We start from the raw sequence: 19,036 nt of genomic DNA, 5'->3' as shown, positions 1-19,036 counted from the left end.
AAGATCTAATGTAGTTGTACTGTGGTAGCGAGGCAGCTATCAGTTTTGCTCATAATCCAGTCCAACATGATAGAACAAAGCACATTGAGATTGAGAGGCACTTCATCAAAGAGAAACTCGAACAAGGTTATTCTCTATAAGATGTTTCATCATCTTGTCGACATGTATGATACATTTGCACCAACTTGAGGGGGAATTTTTCGATGACCATAGTAGTTTATTACCACCTTGGTTATTTTACTATTTACTGTAGTAATTCTTGTAGACAGGGACGCTTAGTCAGTGACACTCTACTTTCTTTATCTGTAATGGTTTTAACCTTCTTATAAATAAAGGTGACTTATGTTATTACTAACAAGTCGAATCATTCCCCAAACCTTGTGATTCTCAACTCTTAGCAAAAACACAGTAGTAAAAACAAAGATTTTGCGGGAAAAAAAAAATCAATTTTTTTTTTAAACTTACCTATCTTGCATTATGTTTAGATTCAATGGATGATTTTTATGCTTCAATCCTCAAACATAGTTTGATTGTAGATTCTGAATATTTTTCTACCAATGATCCAAAGCCCCAAATCCAAGAAATGAAAAGGAGAATGATTGCGCAGTTGTGCTTCCAATTTTGGAAACTGAAGTACCGTCAACGAGAGAAGGCTCTATTTCAGGAGTGAAATGGGTTTTGTATCGGTGAGCATCGTTATGTATTGGTGTGTATTGCCCGATACTTATCGATACATAAGGATATGTATCTATACATATCGGTGCATATCGGTGTGTATCAGTGAGTATCGTACGTATCGGTGTGTATCGGCCAATACTTATCGATACGTAAGGATACACTTCACTCAAAAAAAAAAAAAAAAAGTTATCGTATTGATATCAACATCAGTCGATACAATACAATATGAATCAACACTTTTAACCATGATCAATATTTTCACGAAAATCTCCAAGGGCTCCTTATCCATCCAGATTACCTTTATATCAACATCTTTGAGATAGATAAGGGGCTTTTAACGTTTTTTTCAATAGAAGCTCTTTGTTTGCTCTTCTACCTCTACGAGAAGTATGTTATGGCCTTTAGTTTCCAAGACCAAGGACTATTGGAATATATAAACCAAGATCATTTGCACTGGGAATTTTTCCCTCCAAGGTCAAACACAATGAAATTTCAGTTTTGGTTCCAAAGGAGAACCCATTGGCTTGAGCAACTCTGACAGTGTTTCTCATTTACCATCCACGGAATCGAAGAGGTGATGTAAGAAAAGCTAATGTACCTATGTGGGCCAAAGTAGTAGTTGTAGGATGAAGATGCAACGGGGAATGGCTGAAAATTCTGGACAAGCTTTAATAAGTGTTATGTGTGTCTCGAATTATTGACCCACTCCAATAAGATTTGGTGGTGACCTGAATGGGAATTTTTTCTACGGTTTGTGATGATAGCAAAGGGCTTGGACCTATCAGCCCATCAGTGATCTCGTATGGGGGTGACCTTGCCCCTGTGGTACAATATAACTCGACTGGACACGTCCTGATGGATCGACCCGACTTAGAGTATTTATATAATATGATGTCTTGTTGTGTAAACAAGTGAGATTTGGTATTCTTTGTGAAAGGGTTTTTGGGCGAGTGTTCTTGCCACGAGTTTGGGTATTCTTGAGAGATCTCCATTGTAATCTTTCTTCCAACATAGTGAATCATCTTCTTCTTCGCCCGTGGACAGCACATCACATTTGTGTGTGAACCTCATTAAATCTCTGTCATCTTGTGTGAATATGTTTGTTTTCTTCATTTTATTTGGTGTTTGTTCTAACAATAAGTGATTATAATCATCGCAAGACACAGACCCTAATGAAGAGACTCTAGATGCAGTTTTGGTGTCACTAGAAGACACCTTTCCAATACTACCATCAGACGTAGCAAAGTTAATCAACGATGGAACCCACTCTGATCATCCATTTTTAGCCCAACATGTCGATAGTATGATTGGGCTTCCCACAAAAAGAACACAGTCTGAAGGGTCGATCACTCAACTAGCAACCTGTATTCTGCCACCACGGCCATGACATCCACATGAACCACGCCCTCTGCAAAGAAGTTTAAACCTCGGCCATGACCAGAAACAAATGCAAAACTATCTTTGGGAGCGGGTGAATTATCAACCTTAGAAGAAGTAACAAATAGCCTAAAGGACTCATCAAAGGGAAGGCACCTTTTCCCAACAAGCAACGACAGACTGATAATCTGGGTTTAGTCCTGCCATATAAAACTCTTCCTGTTGAATTTGTAGATTGGTAGTAAGTGGCCTCTCGTATACCCGATAATGCATTGAAGCACTCATGCAAGGACTTGTCCCCCTGATTAAAAGAAAACAATTAATCGTTTATCATGTATTTCGTAAAGTGTAATATTCTTTTCTTAGGAGAATGTCCGCTTCAAGTCCTCCCGCACTCATTTGGCAATGGGATGAAACATTACATTGGCTGCAATATCCTGAACCATATTGTTCCATAACCATATGAGGACAGTGTCATTCTCACGCATCCACTCCTCATAGGCCTTTATATTATAAGGTCTTTAGAATCAAGAGGGGGGTCAGATGTAAGGTAAATCAACTTCCCTTTTGCGTTGGTATATACTTTTGACTGCTTGAGCCCATAACAGATAGTTCCCAACTCCATTCAGTTTAATAGTGACGACATTGTCCAATTTGGTTTCAGCCATTAAGCATATTAATAACAGTCAATTGAAAACTGACCGAATTCAAGAGGGGGACCCCTCTGAAATATATCCAAGTATAGAAACAGTTAGAAGAACCAAAAAGGAAACAACCCCACAAAATAAAGCTGATTAAATATATCCAAGTATCAGAAAATCAAGATGTCTGGCACACTCCCAATATGTATCAAGTGCACCTTAGGAGTAGACCAACAAAACGTAAGAACTTGAGATGAATCAGAAGGTTGGATCCACCAGAATATCCAGCCAATACTAAGGGAAAAAAAGGATGGCACGGTTGATGTAGCAAAAGCAAGGAACTGGCTTCTGCAACAACAAAAAACAGGGACTGGGCGACAGTCTTATCCTCCAACAGAAAGCATCTCTTGTAGATGAACCAAATCTCATGAGAAGCCAGCCTGATGCGGTAAACATCACAACCAAGCATTAACTAGTTTTTCGTTGACATACAACTAGGTTTTCATCATAGAAAGCAGCAGCAATGGTGGCTGCGCATCTGAGAAGAGGAACTACGTAAGGCCTATCAAAATCGAGGTAAGGAATATTGCTGGTACTGATTAAAGAGTAGCTCTCATACATGTGACAGTACCAAAACCTAGGAACCAGCAATGGCAAGAATAAGAAGAGAGAAGAAGAGAGTTGGATAAGAAGATAACTGAACCAGTGATAGATTAAGAGAGAGTGAACTATAGCTGTTCTCCCAGACTTTATTTGTATATATCATAAAACAGAATTACACTCCATGAAGGAAACCAAAAAGGAAAAGGAAATACCAACTTACCAAATAAAACTAAAACATTCTCATGATAGGGACACTCCCCCCTATCGCGAGTACAATCTAACTCTAACACCACCAAACATATGAATGGGTCCAATAGGAGTCCACGACACCAATTAGGACCACAATTTAACAACCTCTAAAGATCGTCAGTTTCAATTCTCCATGCTATCTAATCAATTAGTATATTTGGCTGCTGCTGCTTCTAGTTTTTCTTTTGATTCTTTACAGAAAAATGAAATTAGAAAAGATTTTAGGGGAGAAAATAAGTAAATGACTCCAGGAAACAATACCACATTAACAAGGCCTTGTGTAATAAGATACAACAACACTACTCAGCCTTATCCCAATTAAATGGGGTTGGCTACATGTATCTTTGCCCTCCAATAAGCTCTATTTGAGGTCATACTTGATACAAGGCCTAAGCCATAATGTCTTTCCTCAGCACATCTCCTAGGGCCATTTTAAGTCTGCCCTGGCTCTTTTAGTTCCTTCAATCTTGAATCAAATCACTCCTCCATACTAGAGTATCCAAAGGCCTCCGTTGAACATGGTCAAGCCACCTCAAACGACTTTCTCGTAGCTTATCATTTATCAAAGCTACTCCCAAATCAGCTCTAATATGATTATTCCTTACTTTATCCTTCCTAGTTTTGCCACAAATCCATCTCAACGTCCTCATCTCTGCTACACTAAGTTTATCTAGATGATGTTTCTTAACTGCCCAACATTCCTCACCATACATCTTAGCCGGTTATATGATTGTTCTATGAAATTTTCCTTTAGCCTTAAAGGAATACATCGATCACACAACACTCCGGAAGTTGATGTTTCTTAACTGTCTTATAAGATGATTGATGCAGATTCTTCACCAAACTAGGCTTGTTTTATTAGGAATAAGTCTAGAGATGGGTTGTATATGTGTTGGGACTTCAGTCCATGTGGTTTGGAGTGTAATGGGCCACTTTTATGGACCGAAAAGAGGTGCTCTAAGGTTGCAGACGGGATTACTAGTTTGTTTCCTTTTTCATTAGTTTCCTTTTTAAGTTGGGTTTGATTTAAGTTATATTTGTTTCCTTAGGAATCAAGTTATTAGTTGAGTCAAGTCATCAGTAGTTAGTTTCCTTTTTCAGCTAATTTCTAATTTCAGTTAGTTTTTAATTTATATTTCTAGTAAGTATTGTATTAGGAGACTAAATTAAGATTTCCTTTATGGAACCTTCTATTTTGTAATTCCCTCCCCCATAATTATAAATAAAGAACAGGAGGCTCCTAAAGCTAGGATGATTTTGATAAACAAAGTAATGGTTGCTGCTATTGTCTTCTCCGTGAAGAGTTGTTTTGTGTTTGATTAAGGCTGATGGAATTGGTGTTTGATCCAATTGACTCTTTGCGGTGTGAAGCCCAAGAGGTTCTTCTCAAGTGTTCTTCTTCTTCGTCTATCAACCATCCAAGGTGTTACAGATCTCTTCTAAGTAAACAGGTATTTAAATCAATTCTCTCAATTCTGTCCAGAGATAAAGAAGGTTCTATGAGAACCTTTCAGATTCTGCCCAGACCAAACCAGCCATCAGTTTGAGCTGAAATTTGGATCGAAGGTGCCCCTTACCTAGGGAAGAACTCGATCCAAGAGGGAGACCTTTCTGGCCTGGGGTTATTGAGATATACAAAATCTCCTTATTTTTGTCCTGTAGTGAGTTCCTAAGGCTGAAACTGAAATCGATAGGGCTGTTCTACTGTGTTCTGGTTTCTATGCTCTCCTATGTTGTTGCTTATAATTAATTGGACTGTGTAAGGCCTGTAATAGTCCCTGCTAGGCTACTGGACCTGCTTTCTAATTTGACCTGAGGAACCAGATCTGTTGGAATTGATAGTCTTATTGTGTTTTCTCCTCTATTCTGATTTTCTGTTATATTACTGGGCTGGTTATCGTTGTTCTTCTGAAGATAAATCCTGCAGTTGAAGACTTGGTTAGTCTCCCTATCCTAGTCTACATTAATGATGCTTCAAAATGCAGTTGAAATTGCTGACTTATGCATCTCATTGAACAAGATAGTCACTAATATGATCATCTAGCCTTTGGGACCCCTGTCAACTGTTGCCAAGCTCAAACCCTTCAAACTCATATTTTGGATCCCAAAGAAGGGTACCAAGGGAACCAACTAGAGGCTGAATAAAAGAACTTTGACTTACACTAGCAGAAAGCTAGACACCCGAATTCCCATTGAAACCCAAGAAAACCTGAACCATTCCTTTGAGCCGTCTTTGCATACGCCCCTAACTCCCTAAGTCCTTGAGGCCAGAGGGAGAAACCCAAAAAATATCTTTAATTAGGCTGGAATTTAGAATATAGTCTATGGCCTAAAGGTGACTCCAAGATAAATAATGGATTAGTTTAGATTTTCTACTCAAGTAAACCTAAACTGAGTGGTTCTAAAAACCAAACTGTTTTCAGGAATATCACTGATTTGATTCTGGTTTTCTATACTTGAACGGACCAAAAGGAGAGCAGTTCCAGTATTCCAGTTTGACAGCCAGTCCAATCTGGTTTCAAAAACCATAGATGCAACAATCAAGACTGGATGGTCTTTCAACTTTCAAGGACCTTACGGTCAACTGCCTGCTACTCTCTTTCCCTTTTGGTTGGTGGTCCAAACAGTGTGATCATGGTTTGGTCCAAATGCTCCTTAACTAGGGGTATGTGATGCAATTTCAGCATAGGTCTAAATATAAAAGTAGAAGAAGAAGATGATGATATTATGGGTCGGGAAGAATTCCCTGAGATGGGTCAGATTTGCAGGGGAGAGGGAACAATCGGACAAAGAAGGCGCGGCGGAGAATCGCACACATGCCCGCAGGCTCTCAAACATTTACTCAATTCATATTTTCTATTCTCTAATTTTGTCCACTGTTTACAATCAATATATAGGGAAATAAAAGACATAATTAGAAACCAACTGAAATAAGGAAATTACCATAACTAAGCAAACCGACTCTACTAAGACTCTAAATTGTATGTGAACCCAGCTTGCTAAAATAAAGTGAATAAAATCAAATAAAAGCCAATCTTCCTAAATAAAGTAAATTTCTAAAATCCTACTAGACCCAAAACCTATATGGATCTGGTTCATCCCTATCCGGAAACCTAGATGGGTATGGACTGCCCCATGGGTGCGTATCTGCATCAATTCCCCCCGGCGTTGAGAAAAACTCGTCCATGAGTTTTGTAGAACGGGAGTCAACTCCAATCGATCATTATTCATCATTGTCTATATGAAGTCACCATCGAAACCATGATCAAATGATATAAAATCCACGACGCGAAGTTCATTGATGAAATAATGACTCGGGAAAATAAAATCGATCGGTTCACTATGAGATCAACCAATTTAAAATTTTTCACAAGTGGATCTTCAACTTCCAATGGGGCCATTTCATCTTCTACCACTGGTGATTCATCTTCTGGTTCGTCTACTTGTTGCTCAACAGCTGAGATCACATAGTTGAAGGTAGAGTGTGTTAGGGTTTTGATGTATGTGCAATGTCATTGAGCCTCATCGAGCTTCTCTATTATCAATTGCATTTGTTGATGGATATCCAATAAAAGATTGAGATCCATTGTCTAGGTTTGTATTCATAATTTTTTTATGTACCCACTATGGCAAGAGAACACTTAAAGCAAAGGGTGAATGGCAAAAGAGTAATTAAATGAAAGTTTAGAACAAGGTGGCAAAAGTGTAAATATTTTGAAGTTCAATTTAAACCACAAAGGATATCACGTGTGGGAGGCAAGGATATACTTGAAAGTAACTAAAACAATAGGACAGAAAAGGATAATGGAGGAAGGGAAGGGTATTTTAGGAAAGAATAAAAAAATTAAAGAAAGGCAACTCGTTGGGTGTGTGGTTTTACTGACAAAAGGGGAAGGGGATCTCCTTTCTTGGAGATGGAAACCAGGGGTGGGTTTTCTTCTCCATCGAACTCAGGACCAGCAAACGTGAAGAGATGATTGTAGAGATTGGTGATGGAGGTCTTCGATTACCAGCGATGAGGGTGCGACTTCGACGGAGATGACGACTTGCAGCTGGAACTCCAAAACTAGGTATGTTTCTTGTTTATCCCTCTCCTCTTCTTTCTTTCTTTCTTCTGCCTTCTGTTGCGACTTCTTCTCTTTTTCCTCGTTTTTTGTTTTTCTGCTCTTTTGTTCTGTTCTTCTCTTCTCTGGACTGTTGCTCTCTTTTTTTCTTTTTTCCTTCTTTTTTTTTTTTTTTTTGCTATCGGAACCCTAGAAAAGGGGCTCGATCGCAGAAACTTGGGAGAGAGAGGGGCGATGAGACAGGGGGTCGATTCTTCTCTAAAATAAATTTTTTTTTCTTTTTTTTTTCTCATTCTCACTAGAATCGAAACAGAGAAATAGGGGAGAAGGCAATGGGATATAGGGAATAGGGAGAGAATGGCGATGGGATATGGTAGGGGCTTGGTGGTTATGGGAGGTAGAAGGGAGTTGTGTTTGAGTAGAGTCAAAGGGATGATGGGATCCTTCGGCTCTGATACCAATTGATGGAGGGCCGGTAGGGGTAGGGAAGAATTCCTTGAGATGGGTCAAAGTTGCAAGGAAGAGGGAACAATCGCACAAAAAGGGGGGAGAATCGCACACACGCTCGCAGGCTCTCAAACACTTACTCAAGTCATATTTTCTATTCTCTAATTTTGTCCACCGGTTACAACCAATATATAGGGAAAATAAAAGACATAATTAGAAACCAACTGAAATAAGGAAATTACCATAACTAAGCAAACCGACTCTACTAAGACTCTCTAAATTGTATGTGAACGCAACTTGCTAAAATAAAGTGAATAAAATCAAATAAAAGTCAATCTTCCTAAATAAAGTAAATTTCTAAAATCCTACTAGACCTAAAACCAATATGGATCTGGTTCATCCCGATCCGGAAACCAAGATGGGTATGGACTACTCCATAGGTGCATATCTGCATCCAATTGATGGAGGGCCGGTAGGGGTAGGGAAGAATTCCCTGAGATGAGTCAGAGTTGCAGGGGAGATGGAACAATCGCACAAAGAAGGGGGGAATCGCACACACGCCTGTAGGCTCTCAAACACTCACTCAATTCATATTTTCTACTCTCTAATTTTGTCCACTGGTTACAACCAATATATATGGAAAATAAAAGACATAATTAGAAACCAACTGAAATAAGGAAATTACCATAACTAAGGCACCGTTTGACAACATTCTGCTTTTGCCGTTTCTGCGTTTTCTTGTTCCCAGAAACAAAGAAACAACCTAAAAAGCGTTTGATAAAGTTATTCTGTTTCACCCATTTCTAGAAACATAAATCAAAATTTACGCATATTTACAATTCTAGAAACGACTTTGACGGAACAAGTCGGACTTGTTTCATCGTTTTTAGAAACGAATTTGAGAGGAAAAAAAAAGTTGTGCCCGAAAAATCTCTCAACTATTTAAACCTAAAAAGAATTAACCAAACCCTCTCTCCCTTTTGGGCATCCGATGATACTATTGGGTTTTTTAGTGGTATTATGTCTACAAAAAAATTTCGAGAAACAGGTTTATCAAACACCAAAAAATTCATTTTTATTTCCGAAAACGTGAAAAGCAATTTCTGTTGTTTCTAGACACAAAAACAACAGAAACATTATCAAACGGTGCCTAAGCAAACCGACTCTACTAAGACTGACGCAAATTAATAACCAAAATAGGCTTGTTTTATTAGGAATAAGCCTAGGGTTGGGTTGTATATGTGTTGGGTCTTCAGTCCATGTGGTTTGGAGTAGGGGTGTCAACGGTCCGGGTTGGTGCGGTTTCGGTCCGGTTCCACCGGTTTCGTTGTGAGTTTGGAAGTGACCGAAACCGACCCATTAAGGATTTATCGGTTTCGGTTCGGTGTCGGCTTCGGTGCGGTTTGGGTTCGGGTTGGTACCGGTTTGGATTTATTAGGTTCATTTCGGTTTGGATCGGTTTTTTAAACCGGTATGGAGCCATTAGGAAACAACCAAATGATGAATTGTTGAACTTCGGTTTCTTAAATCGATTTGTAACCGGGTTGGTTTTGGTTTTTGGTCTAGTTTGGATTCGATTTTCCATACAAATTTATACAAAACTATTCAAATTTTAATTTTTTTAATGAATTTTGGAGTGTTTCGGTTTCTTACCGGTTTGGTTTCGGTTTCGGTTTCGGTTCGGGTTTTGAGCCGGTTTCGGTTTGGTTTCGGGTTCATCCGGTTTTCGGTGTGGTTCGGTTTGGTTTTGGGGTTACAATACTCGAAACCGAACCGAACCAATAAGGCTTCGGTTCGGTTTGGTCCGGGTTGTTATCGGTTCGATCCGGCCGGTTTTACCGGTTCGGTTTAGGAATTGACACCCCTAGTTTGGAGTGTATTGGGCCACTTTTATGGGTCTAAAAGAGGGGCTCTAAGATTAAGCACGGGATTACTAGTTAGTTTTCTTTTTTCATTGGTTTCCTTTTTAGTTGGGTTTTGATAGGGTTAATTAGTTTCTAATTTCAGTACCTAGTTAGTTTCTAATTTTTAGTATTAAGTTAGTTTCTAATTCTAGTTGTTTTATTTCCTAGTTTCCTTTTCCAGATTTAGTAACTAGATGTTAATAATCTTTATTTCAGTTTTTTAGTAACTTTGAAGTTACTAAATTGTAATCACCCCCATCATTATTATAAATAAAGGATAGGGCTCCCATTAAGCCCCACGATTTTAAGAACAAAAAAACTCTGCTACTGCTGCTACTATAATGTCTCTGCTAAGATGCTTCTTGTGTTTGATCAAGAACAATGGGGCTGGTGTTTGATCTGGTCGACGCCTTGCGATGAGAAGCCCAGGTGGTTCTACAAGTGCTTTCTTATTTTCTTTCAAATCTATTTTCAAGCTACTACTCCTATCACAAACCAGGTATTTTGTATTTAAAATTCTGCGCAAAAATCTCAAAGTATCAATCGGCCCCTGCTCCCTGAAGTAGTTCTGGTACTTGCCTTGGGCCATAATTCTAGTCGAGTGTTCCCATTTACCTGAGTGTGGATCGACCTTGATTTGGGCTGATTCTGTCCAGCCATTAGTAAGTTATTCAAAATCACTATATTTTTGTCTTCTAATGCCTGTAGTGTCCAGAATTGACATCCATGTGTTATTTCAATTTCTGTTGGTTCTTAAACCTGTGTTTCAGATTATTCTGTTGATCTGAACCTAATTGAAGTCTTATCAGCTCCTAGCTTAGTCCTAGAGGTTTACTGCTGATTTGACCTGATTAGTACTGCCATATTGAAATCGATAGCCTGCTAGACTGCCATACATATCTAATTTTCTATTATGTTGTTGGACTGGTTATGGTTTTTCTTAGATTAAAAGTTCCTGCAAATTGAGACTTGGTTAGACCCCTACCCTAGTCTACATTAAAGACTCTCTAAATTGTATGTGAACCCAACTTGCTAAAATAAAGTGAATAAAATCAAATAAAAGCCAATCTTCCTAAATAAAGTAAATTTCTAAAATCCTACTAGACCCAAAACCAATATGGATCTGGTTCATCCCTATCCAGAAACCCAAATGGGTATGGACTGCTCCATGGGTGCGTATCTACATCAGAGGTTCCGAAAGAAAGAATCAAGTGTGTGCAGAGAAGGAATTGAGACAGAAAGAGATCTTGCTAGCATGGAGACATAGAAGTGAACGGGCTATCTTTTAACCACGAGAGGAAGCACCGGCTTGTTGCCTTTCAGTAGACAGGAAATGAGACCTCGTCAACTACTTAGTCTTCTGGACAAAGAGAAAGCACAACCACCTTGATCTACAGGTTTAAACTGATTGAAGTGACTAATTCCTTGAAATAAGAGGCGTTGAGGACAAAGAAATTGTTAGAGTCACCATTTTTATCTAGTATCAACATGCTTGTGTTAAGAAAAGATCTCTTGCTGGAAGGCTGGTGATGTAAATAAGTCACTTAATAGGCTTATTTTATTGTAAATAAGCCTTGGGTTGGATTATATATGTGTTGAGCTTTTGATCCAATGGATTTTCTTTATAATGAGCCACTTTAATGGGCCTAAAATATAAGTAGAAAGTAGGAAAACGGGATTTAATTCATTAGTTTAGTTAGAGTCTTGTTTTGAATCGATTTCCTTTCTTATGTCAGTTTTAGTCATTTTAGGTTTCCCTGTTAGTGAATGACTAGTTAGTTATCTACTCCAATTGGAGTTCTAGTCTAGTCCTATTTGGAGTCCAACTCCTATTATGCAATGTTTAATCCTACTTGGAGTTAACTCCTAATTATGGTATAACTGCTAATCTACCCTCTATATATAGAGGAGATTATGTACTCTTAATTCTAAGATTTGAATAATGAATGATTGCAGTCAATTACATAAACAGTCGGGATAGCTGTGGGTGAAATGCCCGGCCGAGATAGCCAATCCCACCCACACTTGTTTTGTCTCTTTTCGTTCTTATTCTTTGTTTTACTGTTGCTGCCATTACTTGTTGTTACTGTTTATCATTATTAAGAGATTCAGACATGTTCAGCCCTTCCAAGACAGAATCGACCTGCATTCCTAGAGGAACTAGGAGAGAGATCGATCTCCTCTTCCTTCCCCAATTGGCCTCGGATCTACATGCCCTTTTCAGAGGGTGTTCGCAGCCTTACAAGGATCACTCTATCCTCTCATCATTCCTGCCCAAGCAGCCCTATCAAAGTTCTTGAAGATTTCTCTCAGTTTCTCTCACCTAGATCTGAAAATCAAGAAAGTACATAACTCCACAACCAGCCGTCGGAAGACTATCAACTTTGGGGGGTTATGTACCCTCCATGGGCCCTACAATCGACCAAATTTGCAATTCAATTGGAGCCCACAAACCTGGCCGCACCTCTCTCTCTCCAGCCCTATCGCAGGTCATTCTCTCTCCTATTGGGTTGGTTTTTGGGCTGGTTTTGCTGCTGCACTGCTACTATTCCCTTGGTGGCTTATTTGCTAGTATTATTTCTCTTGTTTCCTAGTCTATTGCTGGTTAGTCTTGAGTAACTTTTGGGTCTTCATTTTTTTTGTTTGTGGTTATAAACTGTTGGGGTAGTTTACTTGTAACCTACTTCCGCATTAGCTGGCTAGAGATTGCTTGGAAAAACACTAGCCCCCGTCAGTTCATAATAAAAATATTTCAATCATTTTTATATTCCGTGGAGAGAGGAGCCTCAAAGTATTTGTTCTAGGGAAGTCATTGAGGAAAGTATTTCATCCCACATTTCATAACAGTATTTGAAAAGGTTAATTGAAACTTGGGATATTTCAAGGAATCCAGTTAAAGGTGGGCAATGGTATAAATATACCAATATCAAATTCTAGAGTGATAATTATTGGACTGAATAGCCTTTCAAAGAGTTCCCTTATAGTTTAGCTCCCTATGTCTCTATCTGGAGAATACTTTCTTGAGATGAAATTATACATCTAATAATGCATAATATTGTATACCACTTTGTTGTGCAAATAAGAGATAATATAATATGCACTGCAAATTGGATGTTATTACAACCCTTTTAGGTCATCATCTTCTTTATTTTTTCTTGGACGGACCACCCATGGCACATCTACATTTAGAAATGTCCAAGTAATTCTGAAGGAACCATACTTGCTATCAGGCAATTTCTTAAGTTACTAGTAAAAAAAACTCAATGAACTGAAAAAGGACAAGCAAGTCACAAGAATCAAAGAAACTTCCATACCAGTGGCATATCAAAAGCAGTGAAGCCCCCAACAGGTTTATTTGCAACAAAGACCATACGCACATTTGACAAATAGATTGTCCCCTTGGCACAGACATTCCCCCCATGAGTTCTGAAGACAACACAATTACGAAGATAACTTGGTGTTACACAAAGTAGTGGTATAAAGTATGTTGCCCAACCCCCTCATTGATATAACCCCTGAAATATTATATCATTTTCAACTATCTCAAATCAAGCTACATACAAAAGCAATATCAGAAAAAAAAATCTCAAGGAAACAGTCAACTAAAGGATGATACTAAACTATTTCTTCTTGTATTTATTTATAAACATAATGCACACTTAAACTAAGCATTTCCCAACTAAATGAGGTCAGCTACATTCACCTCTTTATTAACTTATTCAACCATTGGATTTTTATTTATTTATTTGGGAGGGGGGGTGTAATGATTACCAAAAGAAAAAAGGAGAAAATATACAAGGCCCCATGATGTAGATGCACATTATGGAAGGAAATATGAGAGGAAGAAGGGTCTAGCTTTAGTCCACCTGAGTGGCTAGGGTCCAACCAAGAAGCCAGCCAAACCCCTACTTGGTCCACCTGAGTGGCTAAGTACAAATAAGGGCTAATTGGACCCATCGGCTAGGGGAATAATTAGTAGTTGTTTTAATTAATTTGTGGGCCATTGGGCCCATCGAGTTGAGTAAGTGGTATGTCGAGTCCAAATTGTCTTAGGACTATTTGTTCTCCACATAGATTTATTATTCCTAGTCCAATTTTGAATTCCTAGTTGTAGTAAGAGTGTATAGTCCTATTGGGAAACTAGCTCCTAGTAGTAGTTTGATTACTATTCTGCCCTCTATAAATAGAAGAGCCTATGTACTCATAATTTGATATTTGAATAAAGGAAATTGCAATCATTATGTTAGAACAACTGGGATAGTTGTGGGTGAGAAGCCCTGCCCGAGACAGCCACTCCCCCCCCCCACATTCCCTTACCTCTCTTATTTTCTGCAGTTAAAATTCTGTTTCTGTTCACTGATTATAGCAGCTATTAATCGCAGAGAATTCAGACCTGTCTTTGCAAGATCGATCATCAAGAGCTGCCCATTCTTGAACTAATCGATCTCTTCTTTTGCCCAACTCTGAGGTTTGATCTGCAAGGCTTTTTAAGGACTTGTTCAACTCTTCAAGAGGGCCACTCAATCTCTGTTGGGAAGCCATCAGCCGTTGTTCACTTCTGGTTTTGCTGCAGTTCATGATTTTCTCTCTCCTAGGTCAGAAATCAAGAACCTTCATAACTCCATAACCAGCCATCAGAAGGTCTTCATATTTGGGGGTTTTTGTACCCTTGGTGGGCCCTACAATCGATCAAATTTGCAGCTCAATTGGAGCCCTACAGGCCTGGTCGCACCTCTCTCTCCAGCTCTATAGCAGGTCTTTCTCACTCCTATCGGGTTGGGTTTTGGGCTGGTTTTACTCCTGTATGGGGATTTTATCCTTGGAGGTTTATTTGGTGGTCTTATTTCTTTGTTTCCTGCTCCTATTTGTATTGTTTGGGGTTATAAATCGCTGGGGTAGTTTCTTGTAATCTACTCCTGCATTAAGTAGTATCAGAGCTATGGCTCAGACAGAAGAACCCCAACCCACCCTTCAAGATGTGATGAAAGCAATCCAAGCCTTGTCTACGAGGTTGGATGGACATGACCAACAGTTGGCTGACCTAAAAGAGAGTACTGCTACCCACTCTAACACCCAACCAACTGTTGCCCAAACTAATGTTCAACCTGTTGTTAATTGCATTGGTAATGTTCCTAGAAGAGTCACTATGCAACCTAGAAGGAATGTCCCAGCTCAGAATGATGAGTATAACAATCAGCTTTATCAGCCTGACGATACGTACAAGGTCAAGTTAGAATTGAAAGAGTACAATGGGAGGCACGATCCCCTCTACTACCAGGACTGGGTAACTTCCTTTGATGACTATTTCCAATGGTACCGTATGCCTGAAGAAAGAAAAGTCCAATTAGTTGTCACTAAGTTAACTGGTGGAGCTAAGGACTGGTGGAGGAATGAAGAGAATAGGTTGATCCTCAGTCGTCAGATGCCTCACAATTGGGAAGACTTGAAATTTATCCTTAACGATAGATTCTTACCACCCACCCACCGACGTCGGCTCTACGACATGCTAAATACTCTCAGGCAAGGTACTATGACTGTAGGAGATTATATTGATCGTTTTAATGAACTGCTTTCACGAACAAGTGCCCATAAATAAGATGAAGAACTGCTCATATCCCATTTCAAATTGAGGTTAAGATATGATATTCGTGAGAAGCTTGGTGTGATCGAAATACCCTCCTTAAGTACTTGTTTCGACAAATCACTTGAAGCAGAGGATCTTATCAAAACAACCTCTAGAAGGCACATCCAGCCAACTGACAACAAAAAGCCTTATGTACCAACCAAACCCACTGGATTTCCTACCCGAGCTCCACAAGATACACAAGATAAGGGGAAGGCTCCAACAGGAAGGGAGAGCGGATCTGTGACATGCTACAGTTGTGGAAAGACTGGACACACGGCAAAATTCTGCCCTAAACGGGGACGATTCGACTCTGTCATCAATGCCATCAAATCCAATCCGGATTTACAAATCCACGAACCTCAAGATGATGATTGAACTATTAATGTTGTAGTTGAAGGAGAGGAGGATGAACTGGAAGATGAGCTTGCACCAGAGAATGATGATCCTCATGCTTATGTCAATGTGGTTGCAAGAATTCTAGTGTCTGAAACTAAGGGTGAAGACTGGAGGAGGCATAATATCTTTTACACCTTAATGTCTAGTGGACCTCACAAAGCTCAAGTGATTGTGGACAGTGGAAGTTGTGTGAATGTGGTATCTCAGGCCTTTGTCATTGATGGAAAGCTTAAGACTGAATCCCATCCACAGCCATACAAGGTATCTCTTCTAAACAACAACACCATGGTTGTAACTCAACGGTGTACAGTCCCATTAAAGGTCTCAGATTATGAAGAAAGTGTATGGTGTGATGTCATCCCCATGGTCCTCACTAATGTACTACTTGGAAGGCCTTGGTTATATGACAACAATGTGCTAGTGGGAGGTACTAAGAACCACTGCATCTTTGATCACAAAGGCAAACCATTCATTCTAAGCCCACTCAACATACCTCAGGTAAAAGACAAGTTAAGGGCTGCCCAACCAAGGAGACAACATGTCTTAAAGAATGTTGCTAAGACCTCTTCCAAAACAACCACTGAGCAAAAGAAGCAACTATACAAAGAAAATTTCAGTAAGAAGAACACTGTGAACAACAAGCTATGTGTGCTGCCCCATAGAGAATTCCTAACCATTAGTGAAGAAACCAGCCTAATCATAGCTCTTATTACCAAGGCTACTGAACCAGTGATAAAGATAAAACATCCCCCACAAATCAAACAATTACTTGCTGATTTTTCAGATTTGGTGCCAGAGGAATTGCCTGATAAACTACCACCGATGAGGGATATTCAGCATGCCATTGACCTTGTGCCTGGGTTAGTACTCCCTAATCTACCCACTTACCGTCTCAGTCCTACAGAGCATGCCGAGCTCAAGAGACAAGTGGATGATTTATTAAAGAAAGGGTTCTTGGTTGAGAGCATGAGTCCATATGCAGTACCAGTCCTATTGACACCAAAGAAAGACGGATCATGGCGTATGTGCATTGACAATCGAGCCATTAACAAAATCACGGTAAAGTACAGATTTCTTATTCCTCGTTTGGATGATATGCTTGACATGTTGACAGGAGCTTCCAGCTTTTCAAATATTGATCTACGGAGTGGCTACCATCAAATTCGAATCCGTCTAGGGGATGGATGGAAAACAGCCTTCAAAACAAAATAAGGCTTGTATGAGTGGAAGGTTATACATTTTGGTCTCACCAATGCACCTAGCACTTTTATGAGGGTGATGACACACGTACTACGACCCTTCATCGGAAAATTTCTCGTAGTGTACTTTGATGACATACTAATATACAGCAAAGTACAAAATGAACACTTTGAGCATCTGAGACGTGTCATGAGAATACTACGGGCCGAAAAGTTGTACATCAACTTGAAGAAATGTTCCTTTATGCTGCCCAAGGTCATCTTCCTTGGTTTTATTGTGTCTTCACAAGGCATAGAAGCTGATCCGGAGAAGGTAAAAGGTGTCGTTAATTGGCCTATTCCAAAGACCTTGACCGAGGTTCGTAGCTTTCACGGTCTTGCTTCATTTTACCAACGATTCATCTGGAATTTCAGCGCTGTTGTAGCCCCAATTACAAAATGAACAAAAGGGGGAAAAGTCCCATCTCAATGGACTCCGACAGCCACTAAAGCTTTCAACTTGATCAAACAAAAGATGACAGAAACACCAGTGCTTAGACTACCCAATTTTGATCTGATGTTTGAAGTGGCTACTGATGCATCCCATGTTGGGATAGGAGTGCTTATGCAAGAGGGCCATCCGATTGCCTTCTACAGTGAAAAGTTGAATGATGCAAAAAGAAGATATTCTACTTATGATTTAGAACTCTATGCCGTTGTTCAAATCCTCAAGCATTGGAGGCATTACTTAATTGGCAAAGAGTTCGTGCTCTATTCGGATCATGAAGCACTCAAATACTTGCACTCACAAAAGACCATTAGTGATAGGCATGCTAAATGGATCTCATACTTGCAAGGATACGTATTTGCTCTCAAGTACAAAGCTAAGAAGGAGAATCAAGTGGTTGATGCACTTAATCGAAAGGTGATGATGATGAACACCTTCACAGTACAAAGTGTAGGAGTGAAACACATCAAAGAGAAGTACATTAGTGATGCTGATTTTTCAGAAGTATTCAACAACCTACAAGGAGGACGGGATGACAAATTTGCTATACATGATGGGTATCTTTTCAAAGGCACTCGCTTTTGCATCCCAAACACCTCTTTGAGACATCACTTGATTCGAGAGCTACATGGAGGAAGAATGGGTGGACACTTTGGCAAGAACAAAACATACTCCGTGATGAAAGACTTATACTTTTGGCCTCAACTCTTAAAGGATGTGCAACATGTGATACAGAGATGCCGCACTTGTCAACTTGCCAAAGGAGAAAAGAAGAATACAGGATTGTACACACCGCTGCTTGTTCCACACGCACCTTGGCAAGACATAAGCATGGACTTTGTCCTAGGCTTACCACCTACACGGGAAAGGTATGATTCCATATTTGTGGTAGTAGATCGTTTCTCCAAGATGGCACACTTTATCCCATGCAAGAAGACTCTTGATGCAAGTCACTTGGCCAAACTCTTTTTCAAAGAGATAGTGCGCATACATGGTCTACCATAGACAATTGTTTCAGATAGGGATGTCAAGTTCATGAGCTACTTCTGGAAGACCCTATGGCTGAAAACAAATACTAAACTCAAGTTCTCCACTACATTCCATCCTCAGACAGACGGACAAACCGAAGTGGTGAACAAAAGTCTTGGCAACTTACTCCGATGTCTAGTCCGAGACTATGAAAAGACTTGGCCATCTATACTAAACATTGCTGAATTCGCCTATAATAGTTCCGTCAACCGCACCACAGGTCGTACACCATTTGAGATTGTCCTTGGACTGAAACCTCAACGACCGATTGACTTGGTACCTTTGCCACCTCAGGCCCATATTAGTGTGGAAGCTGATGAGTTCCTTAGACACATC

The 19,036-nt window shown here is 39.6% G+C and overlaps 1 protein-coding gene across 1 annotated transcript in view; it reads right to left on the bottom strand.

Moving 5' to 3' along the window:
• Positions 1–19,036, bottom strand: part of LOC122076528 (UPF0664 stress-induced protein C29B12.11c) — a 35,838-nt gene that overhangs the window by 4,607 nt on the left and 12,195 nt on the right. Inside the window, exon 2 of the mRNA XM_042641862.1 lies at positions 13,278–13,389. Within this exon, the coding sequence (XP_042497796.1) occupies positions 13,278–13,389 (112 nt within the window). The remainder of the gene's footprint in view (positions 1–13,277; positions 13,390–19,036) is intronic.

This window comes from Macadamia integrifolia, chromosome 4, assembly GCF_013358625.1.
Source record: "Macadamia integrifolia cultivar HAES 741 chromosome 4, SCU_Mint_v3, whole genome shotgun sequence".
NCBI classification, from domain to species: domain Eukaryota; kingdom Viridiplantae; phylum Streptophyta; class Magnoliopsida; order Proteales; family Proteaceae; genus Macadamia; species Macadamia integrifolia.
Note: the sequence above shows the minus strand (reverse complement) of the source record. Positions and strands in the feature narration are given on the sequence as shown.